The sequence below is a fragment of the Ascoidea rubescens genome (assembly GCF_001661345.1).
Source record: "Ascoidea rubescens DSM 1968 unplaced genomic scaffold ASCRUscaffold_10, whole genome shotgun sequence".
NCBI classification, from domain to species: Eukaryota; Fungi; Ascomycota; class Saccharomycetes; order Ascoideales; family Ascoideaceae; genus Ascoidea; species Ascoidea rubescens.
In genome coordinates, this window is record NW_017962922.1 from 531,963 (window position 1) to 551,344 (window position 19,382).

At 32.7% G+C, this 19,382-nt stretch overlaps 5 protein-coding genes across 5 annotated transcripts; 4 read left to right on the top strand and 1 right to left on the bottom strand.

The window, feature by feature from the left end:
- Window positions 1–50: 50 nt before the first annotated feature.
- Window positions 51–5,171, top strand: ASCRUDRAFT_9160 (type I sorting receptor; the record flags this gene model as incomplete). The annotated part of the gene is made up of 1 exon (XM_020195085.1): window positions 51–5,171. The coding sequence occupies one exon, from the start codon at window positions 51–53 to the stop codon at window positions 5,169–5,171; it is 5,121 nt and encodes a 1,706-aa protein (XP_020046282.1).
- Window positions 5,172–5,275: 104 nt separating this feature from the next.
- On the top strand, window positions 5,276–6,398 carry BUR6 (negative cofactor 2 transcription regulator complex subunit BUR6). The gene has a single exon (XM_020193658.1). It carries the CDS (start codon window positions 5,572–5,574, stop codon window positions 6,277–6,279), a length of 708 nt encoding a protein of 235 aa, XP_020046283.1. The 5' UTR covers window positions 5,276–5,571; the 3' UTR covers window positions 6,280–6,398.
- A 1,802-nt stretch (window positions 6,399–8,200) lies between these two features.
- Window positions 8,201–10,663, top strand: ASCRUDRAFT_60076 (putative phosphotransferase; the record flags this gene model as incomplete). The annotated part of the gene is made up of 2 exons (XM_020191251.1): window positions 8,201–10,229; window positions 10,419–10,663. The coding sequence occupies exons 1-2, from the start codon at window positions 8,303–8,305 to the stop codon at window positions 10,661–10,663; spliced, it is 2,172 nt and encodes a 723-aa protein (XP_020046284.1). The 5' UTR covers window positions 8,201–8,302.
- Window positions 10,664–11,096: 433 nt separating this feature from the next.
- ASCRUDRAFT_71448 (F-box protein) lies at window positions 11,097–13,685 on the top strand (the record flags this gene model as incomplete). Its single annotated transcript, XM_020191940.1, has 1 exon — window positions 11,097–13,685. One exon carries the CDS (start codon window positions 11,097–11,099, stop codon window positions 13,683–13,685), a length of 2,589 nt encoding a protein of 862 aa, XP_020046285.1.
- A 577-nt stretch (window positions 13,686–14,262) lies between these two features.
- On the bottom strand, window positions 14,263–18,465 carry RAX2 (Rax2p; the record flags this gene model as incomplete). Its single annotated transcript, XM_020191941.1, has 1 exon — window positions 14,263–18,465. One exon carries the CDS (start codon window positions 18,463–18,465, stop codon window positions 14,263–14,265), a length of 4,203 nt encoding a protein of 1,400 aa, XP_020046286.1.
- Window positions 18,466–19,382: the final 917 nt, after the last annotated feature.

Below are 19,382 nucleotides of genomic sequence, written 5' to 3' on the forward strand. Positions count from 1 at the left end.
CAGACCTGTAGATAACACTGTAGCTGCTGTGTAGCTTGTATCGTCCACCAATGGTTTATTTCAATCGCAGCATAGCAAAGACCTTGATCTTGCAATTGATACTTGCAATTGCTCCCCAGGCCTTTGCTGATGGTTTCACGCCCAAGGTGTCCATCACAAAATTCAACCATCTTTCTGAGAACCTACTCTACTTTGATGATTCATCTGTCGCACTTACCTTGAACGACAAAATACTATACCAAACCAACAACGATGGCAAAGATTGGGATAATTTAAATAAGGAGATCTTCAACAACAAAAAAATAGAAAAAAAAGATCCAGATTTCCAAATTACCAAATTGATTAAAGATCCCTTTTACAAGAAGAGAGCGTTTGCCTTAACTGAGACTTCAAAGCATTTTTACACTCTAGACAATGGTGACTCTTGGGAATCCTTTTTTTTACCCAAGAATGCCAAATTGTCGTTAATTGATATCAAATTCAATTCAAGGAATAAAGACTATTTAATTATAGATTTTTTTGATTGTGATAATGACGACGATGGAGATTATGATAAATGCATTCACAAGTTTTATTATACAAAGGACAATCTAAACTCGGATCCAAATTTACTATTCTCAAATGAACACATCTCCTTTTGCACCTTTACTCATGAGTCTGAGTCCTTTAAAGAAGGCCCTGATGAGGCAATTTTATGTCTTGAATCTGTCAAAGATTCTAAAAATCGTTTCAAAAATTCAAGATTACTATATTCAGAAAATTGGTTTAAAGATAAAAATGATCCTCAAGTTATAACAGATGAAACCGAATCCCTATCCAACTCCTATATTTTTGAAATTAAAGTCATTCAATCCTTTATTGTCGTTAAAAGTTATTCCGATAAATATAATATTAATTCTTCAGTTAATTTATTTGTTTCTAAAGATGGTAAAACCTTCAAGAAATCAAACTTTCCAAGTCATTTGATGAATGAAATGTTTACTTTTTTACCTTCCAATGACGAGCATTCTCTTTATGTTTCTGTCTGGGGTTATAAATCATCAATTGAAGGTGATTCAAGTGACGACGACGATGACGATGATTATGATACAGGGTTGTCATTTGGTTTTACCTTTAAAAACGTCATCTCGGATCTTTATGTATCAGACTCAAATGGTATCAATTTTAAAAAATTGGATAATTTTTATATCAATAAAACTGAAAGCAATTATTTTGGCTTTTTCACACTCGAAAAATCCTCATTAGTTGATGGGATTTGGTTGGGTAATTTAATGGTTGGCTACGATGATAATAATTTCTTTTTTCCCAAAATCAGATCCGTTTTATCTTATGACGCTGGTCGTTCATGGAATTATTTGAATTTTACCAAAAAAGAATCCGATGAGTTCCCTGATTCTGATTGTAATGGCGATGATGACAATGATTGTGTTTTAAATATTTTGACAACAATGGTTAGAAATGGCGATGGAGGATACGAATCCGGGCCAACTCCGGGTATTGTTATCGGTTTAGGTAGTTACTCTAAATCATCTTCGTCTCTACTAAGTTCCGAGATTTCTACTTTACAAACTTTTATATCAAGAGATGGTGGTTTGAATTGGAAACTAGCTTTGAATGATCCATGCTTTTGTCAATTTGGTGATCAAGGCAATGTAATTCTTGCTGTTCCATATAAAGAAGGTACAACAAGTTCAAAGAAAAAAAAGGATACTCTTTATTACTCTTTGGATCAAGGAGATACCTGGGAAACTTTTGAATTAGAAGAATCTGTCCTGCCTTTATTTTTAACCTCAACAATCGACGGAACGTCAACAAAATTCATCTACGCTGCAATTTCTAACCATAAATCAAACAGAATAGATGATATAAATGCAATTGATGATTCTTCCCTTGGCGCTCAATTATACATTTATTCTTTTGATTTTCAAGATGCATTTTCCAAAAAATGCGAGGAAAATGATTATGAAGACTGGTTTGCAAGAAAAAGCTCTGAGGATGAAGAACCAAAATGTGTCTTTGGTCATAAAGAAAAATTTCATCGAAGAAAACAAGATGCTAAATGTTTTGTCAACAAATTATTTGAAGATGTTAAAGCCGAAGATGTTAGATGTGAATGTAAAAGAGACGATTACGAATGTAATGACGGATTTAAAGAAAACTCAAAGGGAGAATGTAAACCTGATTTTAAGATACTAAGAGAATTGTGTTTAAACGAAAATAACAAAAATTTAGACAAAAAATCTAAAAGAAATCCTGAGGATGAACAAAATATTAAAATCAAAGCAGTTACTAAAAGAATTATACCTGGTGATCAATGTGATCCAGAAGCCAAGGACTCATTGAAATTGACTGAAGATGATAATTATGTAATTGAATGCGGTAAAATTCTTTCCCAATCTTCAAATGATCTTATCAAAATCTCTGAAAAGGAAATTTCAGGAGGAGTCGCTCAATACTATTATCTCAATCAAAGTCCTGATAACTTGAAGGATGAAACAATTGTTGTGAGAACCACTACTGGAAAGGTTTATAAATCTCATGATGGAGGATTAGATTTTGAAGAATTAAAGATTAAAGAAAAAATTAAAGACATAATTCTTGACCCATATTCTAAAGATAATGTTTATCTAGTAATTGATGATGAAGACAAAATTTACAAGAGTACTACTAGGGGAAAATTATTTAAAAAAATTGGAGTGCCAACTAAACTCAATAGTTTTAAAATTCCATCACTAACGTTTAATAAAATGAACTCAGACCATTTAATTTGGACTGGTGACAGTAAATCTTGCGATGATGATTTTTATGGCAGTGATTGTTATCCCGTGGCATATATTTCCAAAAATGGAGGCAAGAAATGGAATAAACTATTAGATAATGTTAAATACTGTGATTTCAGCGGATCAATACTCGAAGACCAATATAAAAATCTGGATTTAGTTTATTGTGAAAAATACAATGAAGAAGAAAGTAATAATGGACTAAAAATTTACAAGCTAATGTCATCAAAGGATTATTTCAAAAAAGATAAAAAAGTTTTATTTGAGAGAATTATAGGGTTTGCTATAGCTGATGAATTTATTGTTGTTGCATCTGTTGACGATGATAATACATCCCTAAAAGCACATACAACAGTTGATGGGAATATATTTGCGATAGCCGAATTCCCATACGATTTCCATGTTGATAAACAACAAGCGTATACGATATTGGAGTCGATTAGTAAAAGTATTTTCATCCATGTTACTACAAATGAGAAAAGAGAAAGAGAATTTGGTAGTATATTAAAATCTAATTCGAATGGTACCTCATATGTATTGAGTGAAAATTATGTTAATAGAAATGAGATTGGATTTGTTGACTATGAGAATGTTAAAGGCATTGAAGGAATTGAGATTATTAACGTTGTTTCCAATTACCAAGAAGTGTTGGCAAAAAACAGTAAAAAAGAGTTGAAGAGTAAGATCACGCATAATGATGGAGGAGAATGGAATTATATTCAACCACCATCAATCAATTCAAAGGGGGAGAAATACAAATGTATTAATGAAAAGAAATCGTTACATGAGTGTTCATTGAATTTGCATGGATACACTGAAAAAATTGATGGCCGAGATACATATGGATCTGGGTCAGCAGTTGGAATGATGGTAGCAGTGGGAAATGTTGGTAAAACATTGGAAGCAATTGAGAACTGTTCTACATTCATGACTCGAGATGGAGGAATAACATGGAAGGAGATCCATGAGGGAGTTTATAGTTGGGAATATGGAGATCAGGGAAGTATAATTATACTAGTTAAAGATAATGAAGTTGATAATAAATTTATTTATTCGCTAGACGAGGGAGAACGGTGGTTTGAATATGAATTTAGCGAAGAGAATGTTAAGATTATTGATATTGCGACCATACCATCCGACACATCTAGAAAGTTTATTTTAATTTGTGATATAGAAAAAAAAGAAGGTGGGTTTGAAATTGATTCCAAGATATTTACAATTGATTTTAGTGATGTTCATGAGAGGCAATGTAAGTTAGATTTGGACAATCCAGATGAAGATGATTTTGAGTATTGGTCACCAAAGCATCCGTTTATTGCTAACAATTGTTTATTTGGACATGAAGTTCAATATCTTCGAAGAGTTAGCGATAATTCTGATTGTTTTATTGGAAACGCACCATTAAGAGAGGCGTATAAAGTGTTAAGAAACTGTTCGTGCAGCCGGCTAGATTATGAGTGTGATTATAATTATGTAAAGAGTAATGACGGGACATGTAAGTTGGTTGCTGGGCTAGAAGGCAAAGACCCAATGGAAGTGTGTCATAAAGAAGATGTGTTTGAATATTTCAAGGCCACCGGGTATAGAAAATTACCATTAAGTACATGTGTTGGCGGTAAAGAGTTTGATAAGTTCGAAGCAATCGCGTGTCCAGGAAAGGAAAAAGAGTTTAATAAAGCACACAAGAGTGGATTAAGTGGACTCAATTTATTGATTGTGGTGATTGTACCTCTATTGATGTTTTTATTAAGTGCTTGGATAGTTTATGATAAAGGAATTCGAAGAAATGGAGGATTTGCAATGTTTGGACAAATCAGGCTAGGAGATGATGATGAGGAAAATGGATTGGGTGGATTTCAAAGAGTTGATGATACCAAGATGGATAAAGTTATAAATAAAATAGTGGATATTGGATTTATAATATTTACATCAGTGGTTTCATTACAATATTTTATCCGAAATAATTTGATCAAAAAATTAGTGGGATCAAGAAGCGGTGGTATTGGCAGAAATCGCAGTAATTACAGAAGATTATTTGCCGAGGGAACATATGAGGACGTTATAAGCAATGAGAACTTTGATGGAGAGATAGGGGACAGCGATGAAGACAGCTTGCTAGGGCTGGGAAACGACGAAGATGCCAATGAGATTGACAGTCTATTTGAGAATAGCATTGGGTATGACCAGGACTCTGAAATACAGCACGCTACAGAACTACATGAACATGATGATCATGAATATGATGACCATGAACATGATGACCATGAAGAAGCGAATAATAATCCTGCCTCGTTGAGCCCCATATCAATACCAGTGCCTGCTCCAGCAGCACAAAAACCCAAAAATGATAACATATTTGGCAATAAAAACGATTCCCGCGAGCCATTGTGATTGCTAGAAGATATTTTGATTACACATAACCTGTTTTGCAGCTTCATAAATAATATAGTGATTTTTTCTACAAGCATCTGCGGATACAAACGCGGATAGAAGCACGGAGAGGAATACGGGCACGGAGATACACTACCGCAACTGGGCACGGAACGGAGTTTGCTTACACGGACACAGATGCGGCTGCGCGCATGGATTATCTAAGGTCTGACTCAGCACACGTGCGTCCGAGAAAATTTTTCTCTTAGTGGAGCGCTGGAAAGGGCGAGAAAAAACAGAAGAGAAAAAGCCCATAGCTATAAAAGGAGTTGTTTTTTCATGTTTTTTCTGAGCGCAGAAAATTTGTTTCTGAATCATCTGAGCGGTCATTCTTAATTTTCTGTATCTCGCTTCTTGTGCCATGTCCTCCAGTGATCTTGATTTCCTCGACCGTAACACTAACAGCAGCTCTCTCGGGCTTGCTGGCCTCTCTTCCCTCAGCAACCTCAACACCCTCAAAAATCTCAGCACACTCAGCAACATCAACAGCATCAGCTCCCTCAACAACATCAGTCGCAACTCTCCCGCAAATCCTAGCTCCACTGTTGGGCCCAACAGCACGAGCAATGCCAGCGCTACCCATGCAAACACTCTCAATGTCTCTACTGCTCCCTCAACCGATGCCTCTCCAACCAGAAAGCCCTACAAGAAGGAGAGCTACGAGCATATAAAAACACATTTCCCTGCTGCTAGAATAAAAAAACTAATGCAAAGTGATGACGATATTGGTAAAGTCGCCCAAGCTACTCCCGTTGTTGTTGGTAAAGCCTTGGAGATATTTCTCTGCAAACTTGTGGAAAAATCCTGTGATGAAGCAAGATTGGCTGGTGCTAAAAAGATAAATGCTTTGCATGTCAAGAGTGCTGTCGATCGAAATGAAAAGTTTGATTTCTTGGTGGATTTAGTTGCAAAGTATGGCAATACCCACCATTCCAATTCGAACTCCACCTCTAATTCTAATTCCAATTCCAATACTAATCCCATAAATACCCCCACTACTGCCACATACTCTAATACTGTGAATAAAAGCAATAATAGCAACAACAGTTTTAGCAATAATTACCACTGATCATAATTTCAATATGATTATTGACAGTAATAATACTTTCTAAAATTCAATTTCAACTAATTATAATCAATAAAAAAAATGTTAATTAATATGATAGCCACGATTACTAACCATAATCAATATCACAACTATTTATTATGTTTTATGTTAATATAGTCTATATTAATCATTATTAATTTACTGATGGTTCATTTGATGATTTTTTTTTTTCTCGTTATCTATATTTTATTTTATTTTTTTTTTATTTTACTTCGTTAGGATGTTTGTCTTTAGATTTATCATTGATTATTATAACTTTATTTTTCTCTATCTTTTATTTTTTTAGTATTATTTCGGTTTCTCTTTATACTTATATTTATTATAATATTTAAATTTAATTTTAAATTTAATTGTTTTTGACTTCAATTTCCACTTCAATTTCAATTTCAATTTCAATTTCCACTTTGACTTCAATTTCTACTTTTATATTTTATTCCATTCTTTTGTGTTCTCTTTCATTCATTTTCTTTCTCTTTTTTTAGTAATATTACTGTTATCGTTATTGTTATTATTTTTATTTTTATTTTTATTTTTATTTTTGTTTTTAGTTTTAGTTTTAGTTTTAGTTTATTATAATCTTGTCTTACTATTGGTGGTTCATTTGTTTCAAACTAAAAGTATTTGGTTTAATTATCTATTTAATCATTTGTTTAATTACTTAATTATTTATTTGATTTCATTTTTCTCTATTCTCTTCTGTTAATACTGGCTATTCTTTTTTATTTAGTTTTTTCACTATTTAAATACCATTTAAATATTATCTAATTATACAACTTTTTCAATTATCTTTTATTTATCTTTTATTTATCCTTTGATTATCCATTATTTATCCATTATTTTTTAATTACCAACTATATTGAACTCTATACTCTACTTATTCTGTTAAAAGATTCATTTAGATTCCGGGTTTTAACCTTTATTCCCAATTCAAATCAATAGGCCCAGGCTTTATTCTTACATTTAAACTATTTTAAATTAAAATTAATTATTTTAAATTATTTTAAACTATTTTAAACTATTTAGAATTATTTAAAATTATTTAAATTTTATTTTATTTAACATTTGGAAAGAAAAAAAAAACACTAACGAGATTCAGTAATTTTTTAATTTTCTCAAATCTGGGGTATCATCTTTCGCACTACTTCACTCCACCATATCATACTATACCACTATCCTCTCTACGCCAACATAACTATCTTCTTTGCACCATCATCTTCATAAATTCATCATCCTTATCCTCTACAAATCCACCATGGGTAGGTTATCATGGTCTTTTGACTCTCTTTTCTAGCCCTTTAATCTCTTAATCTTCCTTCCAATTCTTTCGTTTTTTAAATCTTAAGGGTTAATTTTAATAGCTTTCGATTTCAATCATCGTTTTTTCCACAAACTTTCGATTTTAATCATTGTTTTTTCCATCAACTTTCTACTAATTTCAATTATTTTTCTGAATTTTTACATTTTTACACTTCTAAATTAGTTTTATCATGTTTTAATCACTATTTCTCACTCTGTTGCCTTTTTTTTTGTCACTTTCCACCATCTTATCTCTCCTTTTGCATTCTGACTAAGTTTAAATTGCTTTTTATCTTCATTAGTTCTGTTCTTTTCTCAAATGTTCAACTTTTCATTCACTACTTCAATATTATTGAAACCTGTTATTAACTCATCAGCATTTAGAAATTTCCCTTGAATTCTCTTCACTTTTTTTTACTATTTAAATACTCCAGTTTTCCTTTCAAGAAGAATCTTTTTCTTTTTAATTTTTTTTTTTTAATTTCATTCTTTTCATCTGTTTATAAATATATTAATCTTTTCATAATTATTATATTTTCCATTATATTTTTCATTATATTCTTCATTATATTTATTATATTCTTCATTATATTTTTCATTATATTCTTCATTATATTTATTATATTCTTCATTATATTTTTCATTATATTCTTCATTATACTCTTCCTCTTAATTTTTCACGCTTCCTATGAGTCGTTTTAACTCCTACAACAGTCTTCAAAGACTAAACTCTCTCAACTTTAACCAACAAAATAGATTCTATATTGGTGTCGATGTTGGAACTGGTAGTGCAAGAGCTTGTATTATCGATTCAACTGGTGCCATCCTAAGTATCTGCGAAAAACCAATTATAAGAGAAGAATTAAAACCAAACTACATAACTCAATCTTCCAGCGAAATCTGGTCTGCTGTTTGTTATTGTGTTAATTCAATTACAAGAGACTCTCAAATTGATCCAAATTCAATCTTGGGTATTGGTTTCGACGCTACTTGCTCATTAACTGTTTTAAACTTGGAAAATGACTCTCCAGTAGCTGTTGGTCCTAATTTCAGCAATAACAATCAAAATATCATCCTTTGGATGGATCACAGAGCTGAATTGGAGACAAATGAAATCAACTCAACTGACTTCACAGGTTTGAAATATGTTGGTGGTAAAATGTCAATTGAAATGGAAATCCCAAAGATCAAATGGTTAAAAAACAATTTCCCCAATAATTCAACCTTCAAAAATTGCAATTTTATGGATTTGCCTGATTTTCTCGTCTATAAAGCAACTGGCATTAATTCAAGATCTTACTGCTCAACAGTCTGCAAACAGGGCCTATTACCAAAGGGTGTTGATAATTCTGTTGATGGTTGGAATAAAGAGTTTTTGTTAAAAATCAATTTATCTGAATTAGTTGAAAACGATTTTAAATGTCTTGGTGGTTCAACCAATAAAACTGGCATCTTCTATAGCGCTGGCGAAACTGTTGGCCCATTATCTGAAAAGGCTGCTGAAGAATTGGGGCTAACTACAAATTGTCTAGTAGCTTCTGGTGTCATCGATTGTTACAGTGGTTGGATTGGTACAATTGCTGCAAAGACTGATTTGGTTATTCCAACTTTGGAGAAACAAAACCACGATCCAAGCTTGAATAATTCAATGGATAAAGCCATTGGCAGATTGGCTGCTGTTGCTGGTACAAGTACTTGCCATGTTGTTATGTCAAAGGACTCGATTTTCGTTCCTGGTGTTTGGGGTCCTTATAGAGACATTATGGCTCCCAATTACTGGCTAGCTGAAGGTGGTCAATCTTGTACTGGTGCTCTATTGGCCCATATTTTAAACACTCATCCTGCTTATGGAGAACTATCAAAATTAGCTGACGCTTCAGGTATCTCGAAATTTGACTATTTGAATTCGGTTCTAGAAAGATTAAAATTGGAAAGAAACGAAAGATCAGTGGTCTCATTAGCAAAACATTTGTTTTTGTATGGTGATTACCATGGTAATAGATCTCCAATTGCTGATCCAAACATGAGAGCTGCCATTATCGGTCAATCAATGGACTCAAGTATTGAGGATTTGTCCATCACTTACTTTGCTGCTTGCGAGTTCATCGCTCAACAAACAAGACAGATTGTTGAAGCCATGACTAAAGCTGGCCATCAAATTTCATCGATTTTTATGTCTGGTGGTCAATGTCGTAACGGTCTATTAATGAGACTATTAGCTGACTGTGTTGGATTGCCAATTGTTATTCCAAGATATATCGATGCAGCGGTTGTTTTCGGTTCAGCTATCCTTGGAGCTGTTGCAGCTGAAGATCATACTGGTTTGAAAAAAGTGCCATCAAGAAAACCAAGGGTCTCTACTCTGTCTGATAGACCCGGAGCTGTGTCTCCATATACTGCCCCATCTGCTACTGCAAGTGTCACTAATATCTCTGCAATGGCTCCATTAACATTCATTGGACAAGAAGGTGGTTTCCCATTTCCAATTATGACTCCTATGGCAGAAAAAAATGAATTTGACTTTTCCACAGAGGGCAATTCTTCCACAGATACCAATACCAATACCAATACCAATACCAATACCAATACCAATGCTTATAACAATGAACATGCCTGTGTTGACGATGATGATGACGATGATGATGCTAGCATTCAATCCGAAGACGATGACGATGATGACGATGATGGTAAAAACAGCCATTTGTCTTTTGGACCAAGATCGAAATCAATTCACGAAAAGTTTTCCAAGTTGGTATTGAATCAAAGCGATAACAAGACTACGGTGGGCAATATTTCACGACAAGCCTCATTAAAATTCAACAGACCATCCAAATTGAATCTAAGTTCTGCCCCATTGAACTCTGCTGATAAATTGTGGACTGTGATGGAAAGGTTGTCAGGAGTGGGCAGAGTTGTCTTACCAGGCTCAGTAGATGATCCAGACAGAAAGTTGTTAAATGTGAAATACAAGGTCTTTTTGGATTTGGCCAACAAGCAAAGAGAATACAGAAAAATGGTCGACGAAGTCGAGAGCCAAAACAAACTATGATGTCTCTGCTTCTCCAACCACTGCTTGCTGCAACTACTCGTCTTCAGTTCTGAGCTGCTGACTGCAAATTCCCATCTCACTGCTCTGTTTTTTTTATATTTACTTTTTTTCTTCTCGAAGCTTATATATCCAGTATATTATATTATACCACGTCCCAGTCTGCCCCAGTCTGCCTCAGTCTGCCCTGTAATTGCTTCTTGCGAAAGTCGGGACAGCTCCCCTTATCCAAACCTTTTTTTGCTCTTTCGGCGCTTATTTTTTGATGCCTTTTACAATTTTTCTACCACCTCTTCAACACTTTAAGACTTTGTGATCCTTCCATCGATATAATCAGTTTTGTTCTGTGCCAGCTCTTTTGGTCAGTGTCCAACCTGGGATCCAGTTTGTATGGAACTTCTGAGCTTTGCTATTAACTCTGCCAGCTAGTTGACTAATGGCTTCGATCGAGAGAGGCAAAAGAAAATATCCCACATCTATTACTGATAGCACCAGTACAAACGATAACGAGAATGCAAAGAAATTGCTCAAACATGCAAATTCCAATTTCGTTAACCAAACCAATTCCAAATGGTTGGGCTTGCCCAACGAATTATTGAATGCCATCTTGAGAAAGTTAGATATCGTTAGCTTGTACAAATTCTCCACGATTTGCAAAAACTGGCGATATTATATCAATTCCACTTATCTTGCTCATGAGTTTATGTTCAATCGAAATGGTATATATCTTCGTCCAGATTCATACGATTGCTTTACCAAAAACTACGAATTCTTTGAGAAATTAATAAACCCGAAATTTAATGCTAATATTTTTAATTTTTTATTACTTAGAATAAAACTAAATTTTTTAAATTACCAAATTGACGATGATCCCATCAAGATTTTTTTCAAATTCAGTTGTTTTTTTAAACAAGAACTTTACAATAAAGACTACTTGTTTTGGCCGATAAATAATAAACTATTATCAAATCATTCAATCGACTATTCTCCAATTCAAAATCAAAGTCGAAGTTTCTCGTCTCCAAATAGTTCAAACTCTACAAATACTAATATTCAAAACTCAACTTTTAATGTCAATCATTTTAATAATTCAAATACCGCCATCAATAATAACAATAACAATAACAATAACAATGGTAATAGTAATAACACCAATATAATAGATCCTGTAACTTTCTCTTATCATGCTAAAAATGACAACGCCTTTTTATCTTACAAAAATATTTTAGATAATGGCAATTCAAATTTTCTTTTAATCTCCTTCAATATAAACTCCTCAAATATTTATGTTTTAAAATTAAATAATAATAATATTTCAACTTGCTGGCCTGTTAATAATATTAATCGCCCTTACAATAATTTTACTGACTTGAATTTATTTTTACCCTTTTCACTAGATTTTCTAAAATCAAAATTTTCATCTTCTAGTAATGTTAATGATAGCATTAATAATGACACTCTTAATATTAAAAATACCGACAATTATGTCTCTTGTTTATATGATTTATCAAATCTTACAAAAGATAATATCAATAAAAACGATCAATTTTCACTAAAATCAATTCAAAAGTCATTCAAGTATTTTATAAGATCAAATAAACAAATCACAAATACTTCAGTCTCAATTTGTAATCAAAATTTGGTCATTGCTAATTATGGATTAATAGAAATATATAAATTACCAAATTTACTCTCAGCTGAAAATAATAACTCAAATTATCCAATTGAATTAAACTTATCAAATTTAATCTACAATCAACAGTTCCCATCAAAAATCGAATTCCTAAAATTGTCAAAGGACTCAAAAATTTTGTTTTTAAGATTTAAAAGATTAGGCGGCTTAGTTTTAATCAATTTAACATCAAGCCAAAATAAAAAAGACGAAAGATTATTTGAAAATAGTCAAATTGAAATTCCTCATTATAGATTGGACTTTAGAATGAAGACTTATTTTGATGACCAAGTATTAATCCTATCGGGTTTCAATGAATGCTTGATATATGATACAAGATCTGTCACTTTAGAAATGTTACAAGATGAATTTGGTGATATAAATTCATCTAGATCAGATCTCCTATGGTTAAAATTTAGCTATTTAATCTCTAATGATTTATCGAAATCAACTGATGTTGACAACATAATTCCCTTACAAGCCCCTGGCACTTTTTTTTGTTCTTATAATATTCCAAATCAAGTAGGTATTTCTTGTTATTCTATCTTCATTGACAAAAAAATTTTAATGAAAAATATTGAAAATGATTTTGTTTTTAAACAAACCTTACCAATTCCCATTCTTGGTTCTGCTAGTTTTATATTTAATAACTCTATTAATAATTCTTTAAATAGTCCTTCAAGTTATCCTCCAAATAATCATATAAATAATCCATGGGGTTCTAGTGACGAAGATGAAGATGAAAATGATAATAACCAATCAAAGTTTTTTATTATTCCAATTATCAATTCAATTTTACAAAGAGATTTTTCAACTTTTAACACAAATAATTCTGGAACAAAATTGGCTATTGTTTTTAAACATCTAATCAGTTATGGGCCTTTAGCTCCACCTGATGTTAGTAATTCAAATGAAAGACTAGAAGCAAGACTAATTACTATCAATAATGAGTCTATCAATCGAAGCAGTAATAATATAAATAGACAAAACCAGTCAGGTTATCCTTTGTCAACTTATCATGTTTTTTTACTTCCAACCTCTCTTTCAGCTTTAATGACACTTCAAGTACTTGAAACTCAACAGCCCAATATTTGCAATATCAATCATTATGATATCGTTAAAATTAGAAATTCTAGCGATTACAGTAAAATTTATGCAAGTAAATTAAAAAGATTAGCAAACATAAAAGATTATTCACTTAAAATTAAGGATTTATCAAACTTCAAATATTTTGAAATCCAATTACCATCAGATGCCAAGTTGTATGATGTAAAATTTTTAAATAATGATACTGAACTTGGGTTTTTCTGGGACGATGAATGCCATCTATACAAATTGAATAAACTAGTTTGATTAAAAGTAAATAAAAATTTACATTTATTGTTAATTATAAAAATAACAACTAAAATAGAATATAAAAAGAATCTTTGTTATAACTTATTCATAATTCAATTGTAGCTAAAATTTCATTATAGATTATAACAAACATACAAGAAAAAAAAGATAATATAATTAACACAAATCAAAAACAACAAACTAAAAAAAAAAATAATTATATAAAGTCCAAAGTATAACTTGAAAGAAAGAGCTTTAATAAAGTCAAAAAAAAATTTGAGAAAAAAAATAAAAAAAAAATAAATTTAAAAATATCAAAAGAAAAATTAAAACAAGTAATAATAAAAACTAACAGGAAAAAAATAACCAAAAATATTTTTGTAATAATTTGATTAGGATTGGTTAATCTTGTTAAGGTTTAGTATAAAACCAAAAAAAGCATAATACACAAATCAATATAATGCAACAAAACACAATGAATTATTCTTATAGAAATAAAGAAGCAAAAATAACAAAAGAAAAATTAAACAAATTATTCTAAACGGAAGTTTGAATCAATTAAAAGAAGAAAAAAAAGGACGGATAAAGTAATAGACTATTGACGATGTTGCTTAAATTCATTCATATGATCGAACAACTCGGCAGGGGGCACTGTTTGTACCATTTCTTGTTCTTCAATTCTGGTTTGCAGATTTGGGTCATAATCGTTTTTTCTTCTTTTGAACATTGCAATTAAAACAGCGAGTAGTGATAGCAACATTATAGTTCCAATAGCCAACGCCAAAGAGATAAATACAATCCAACCTTTTGCTAAATTTTCATGGCTTATAGCAGAGGTGTCTTTGTTATCGGAGGAAATTGCTTTATTCAATAAAATACTGTAGACGATAGGATCAGTATCATCAGCTGAAAAGGTACGCAAATATGGGAACCAGTTTGTACCATTGAAAAATGCAACTGAAAATGTACCATATTCAGTAAACTCGATGCTACCTGTAACAACCAAGACCTTATTATCTTCAAAATAGTAATTACTTTCTTCTGATTCAACATTTACCAATCTGAATTTTGTGAAATTTGATTCATGGTGTTCTAATTCATCTGTTAATAGGTCTAATCTGGTCCATTCCGATGTATTATAGGCGGAGACGTAGTGGTCACCAAGAACTAAAACTCTGTCATTGGTACTATCACCTCCATCAACTAAAATGAATTGCTTAACGCTGGTAGGAATTGCAATATCAGAAGAGTCTGATTCATCAAAAGTTTGTTCAAGAATATTGCTTCTTTTTTTGGTTATGGATGAAGAGGTAGTGGCAGGGTCATTTAAGTCATGATTGATTTGTATTAGTGAAGTTGAAAAATCAAATGAAGCTAAATATCCCTGAACGTTTTCAACAGTAAGATCTCCTGTTATAAATAATTTGGTGTTACTAGTCATATTCATAGAATAAACAATACCATCTGTTATAGTTGTTGTTGATAAATCATTCCATCTGTTAGAATCCAAGTCATAGAAACATAAGTTTGGACAATCTAAAGAAGATGCTTTATCAAACTCACCCCCGACGATTAAGATATTTTGCCTTTCACTATAAACAAGAGCATTGATTTTAGATTCACCGCTGTCTGAGATAACAGGCGATGGAACTGTAAAGTTATCATAAAACAAGTCATAGATGAAAATATTACTAGAAATTTCTCTTTCTAATAATTCAGCATCGCCGTTAGTACCAATATACAAGTATCTTCCAGTTTTATCTTTATTAATAGTTGAAATTGATGAATTTTGCCAATTGATAAAATCATCTAATCCAGTATATACAATTGATCCATTGATAGCCTGAATGAATAAAAGATTGGAAATACCCTCTGTGGTCTCGAAATCACCGGAAATTACGGTTAAGGATTCATTAAACCATAAGGTATCATGAACAATATTAATTTCTCTTGAGTCATCAAAGTCGAAACCAAAAGTCCTTAAACTTTCATTTTGGTCAATAAATACACCATTTGGTGTTGAAATACCATTTAATTGAATATTTCCAAAAATCACAGAAATTTGCTCATCATTAGTAACAGCTGAGCTAGTTACGTTTAATGTGAGTTCATTTCTACTGACCCAGTATTTATTTGTATTATCCCACAAATGAAATATATCAAAATTTTGTGTACTAAAAATGAAATACTCATTATCATTGAAAATTGTTTTTGAAAAATGATAGATAGAATCAGTTACACCTGAAGAAAAAGTGTACCAGTCATTTTGAATTAAAGCCGCGACATGATTTGGAGAGTATCTGTTATCATCATTTTGATCTAAAGAGCTTAAATCGGATGAGTTAAAATCGGTAAAAGTTCCAACGACAATTAAAGAATCGTCATAGCCAGTAAACATGCCTTTGATTATGTTGTTAAATGAGCTATCAATGTTATTATTTGAGATTTCCAATTCATTTTTCGAATCGTCATAATCACCGATATTAACAGAATGAAAATATCTGCCATTTGCTAGGGATCTAAAGTCCCCACCAATATATAGAGAGTTGTTTAAATAGATGATTGAGTTGATGGAAGCATTTTTATTGAAATTTTCAACCATTAATTTATTAATTGATGAGTTTCCAACAAAAGTATTTTCGAAATCTTCTGAAGAAAAATTGAAGGAATCATAATCATCAGAAAAAGCAGTGAAATTATTTGTATCGTATTCAAACAAACCGTTCAAGTAGATGTAATAATTGTTATCAAGTTCTAAATCGATGGTAGTACTGTTTGTTGAGTTTGAGTGAGTTGAATTGTAGACAGTGTCCAAGCCCAAAATTTCGACAGAGACTTTATCAGCAACCATTGTGACTCTTTCGGAGCTTAGACCTAGGATGTAGTTGCTAAAAGTTAGTTCGACTCTTGGTCTTGAAATATCGTCTTCATCATAATCTTCATCGTATGGGTTGGTTATATTGAGGTAGCCTGAATATAAGGGTTCAATTTTTTCAAATTCGTTATTTTGGTAGGAGATAAAGTCATTTAAGAGGTTATTTTGGGCATCGTATAGTTTTACGGAAACCATACCTCTAGTGTCACAAGTTCCATCAGCTTGACAGCCTGGGGTATAGAGGGATAGAGAATAGTTACCGGAGTAGGAGATATTTGGGTAAAAGGTTACACCGATAGAAGTTGGATCTGAGCCAGATAGGTCTATATTGTTACTGGCAAAGGTTCCAGTGATGCTTTGTTCCCAGCCACTGCCAGATACTTCAGAGTAAGATCTTCCTGAATATTGAGTATCGCAGTTTGGCTCATTGAGGGTGTTGTTGGCATAGGTTAGGATTTCTCTGGTGAACATTTCGATGCCTGCTAGGCCACCTCTTGAGCCGTAGTAATCGTAGACGTGGAGATTTAGGTAATTTACTTGAATGTAGTTTACAAAGGCAAAATCTTGATATTCTGGGCCCCAGGATAGAGTTGAGTCGACAGAGTTATCATTGAGATAGGAGGTGGAGGTAAGGTTTGTTATGTTATTTGGATTTAGTTCGTCCAAATTTTCGTATAGGGATTGTATATTAGTTTGTTGTAGAAGAGGGCACCAAGCGTTGCATGTTGCCAATTGGTTTGTTTCTGGGTCAATGTAAGTTAGGTTCATGATAGAGTTTGAGGGAGAGGTGATTAGTCTAAAGGTTTTAACGCCAGCGTTATCGTTGTAGCGAGAGTTGTAAATTCTGATTTTTGTTGGGTAGACAGTGAAGGGCAAGTCAGCTACCCAGGCGCCTTCTTGGATGGCTTCACCCATTAGCCAACCATTTGAGTTGTCGTTGGGACAGATGATGGAGGAATCAGCAATGGATTGGTCGGTGCTGTCTGTTGTGATGTTGGCGTATTTGAAGGAGACGACTTGGTCTATGTCGATTGAGATTTGAGAGTTGTTTGTAGAGTTTATTGAGTTGTGGAGAGTGCTATTGTAGGAGAGAAAGTAAGATTGGTTTGTGAATAGTAAGTTTTGTAGACCTAGGGAGTAGAAATCGCCGGCAAAGAGGATTGAGTTGTCTTTAATCTTTTGGATAGAGTTTATTTGAGAGTTTTGGTTGAAGCCATTAAAGGGCAAGTTTTTCAATTGGTTGTCATTCAAATCGTAAATGAGAGAGCCAAAGGAGTTGTTGAATTCAAAGTTACCGCCAAAGTAAATCAAGTCCGAGGCTTGGTCAAAGTAGATGGAGGAAATGGTGCCATTAATTTCATGGTCAGGATCTATGAGTAGGAATTGGTTTGTTGATATGTTGAAGATGCAAGGAGAGGAAATTTGGGTGTTTGAATCGTTGATTTGGGAGTAGTGGCCGAAATCGCCTACGAGGATGAAGGAGTTGTCATAGATTGGGTAAACGAGTTGGACGACGTCTGAGAGTTGTGTGATTTTCAAGACATTTGAGGAAGATGAGGAGGAGGAAGATGAGTTTGAAGAGTTTGAGGAAGAGTATAGATCGAGATTGTTTTCATAAGCGTAGATAAAGGTGGTTGAATCAGAGCCTGAGTCAGAGTCTGAGTCTGTATCGTCTTGTTGGGAGAGCCATAAATCCTGTTGACCACTGTATTTTAGTATGGCAACAGAATCGAATAGACCAAAGAAGCCAATTTGGTTACCGAAGGATTGGTAGTTTAGGGAGGGAGTGTTGATTTGTTGTATGTCAAAGATGGAGTTTATGTTTGAGGAGGTGGAAGAGTTTGAGGAGGATATAGCGTTGATTAGGTTTGATAGTATTAAAGGGATGAGTAGGAGAGAATCGAGCGAGTTTAGATATTTCATTATTGTGACGAGGTGGGATTGGGATTATTTATTTATTTATTGAGGAAAACGGTAAATGATAAATAGTGAATGGTAAATGGGTAAGTATGATATGATTAGCAAAGGTGATCTTTGAAACAGTAGATATTTTTATTTATTGTAAGCTACTTTTAACTTAAATTATTTTTATTTATAATAGGCAATGGATAGATAAGGTTGATATATTTTTAGAGATGAGAAGTGAAAAGATAGGACAGTATAGAGTGGGCAGAGGATAAGCCTACTTTTTTTTGTTTTGTTTTTACTTTATTATTACTTTATTATTTTATTTTATTTTATTTTATTTTATTTTATTTTATTTTATTTTATTTTATTAGATAAACAGTTATTGTGGTGATATTGGTAAGAAAAAAACAAATTAGTATTGAGAAACTAGTGATATGATATTGTAAAAAAACAAGAGCAAGAATCAATTGGTGGTATTAGTTTAGTGTTTACTTATTTATTGATTATTGATTGTTTATTGATTATTGTTGATAGAAAAAAAGATTAATCTATGGTAAAGACAAATTGTTAAACGATTGTAAAAATTTTAGAAAAGCGACTTTTTTCCCTTGGATGAGAAATAAGTCAACAACAGAGAGAGTGCTGTGAAAAGTTGAAATATAGCAGTGTTGTTGGGAAATTAGTGGAAAATAGTGGAAAATAGTTGAATAGCCTGGGTGGAAGAAATAGCTAGAGCAGCTCTTTTGAAGAAGATGTTCAATGGAGTGCTGCTGGTATGGTATGGTATGGTATGATCTGGTGAAGTAGAGTGTGCGGTTGGCGATGGTATTGAAATTGAATGAGAAATTGGAGGGGCAGAGGAAGAAGGAAAGGGAGAAGCAGCTGGAGAAGCAAGACAGAGCAGTGGAAGTAAATGAATGAACAGTAGTTGG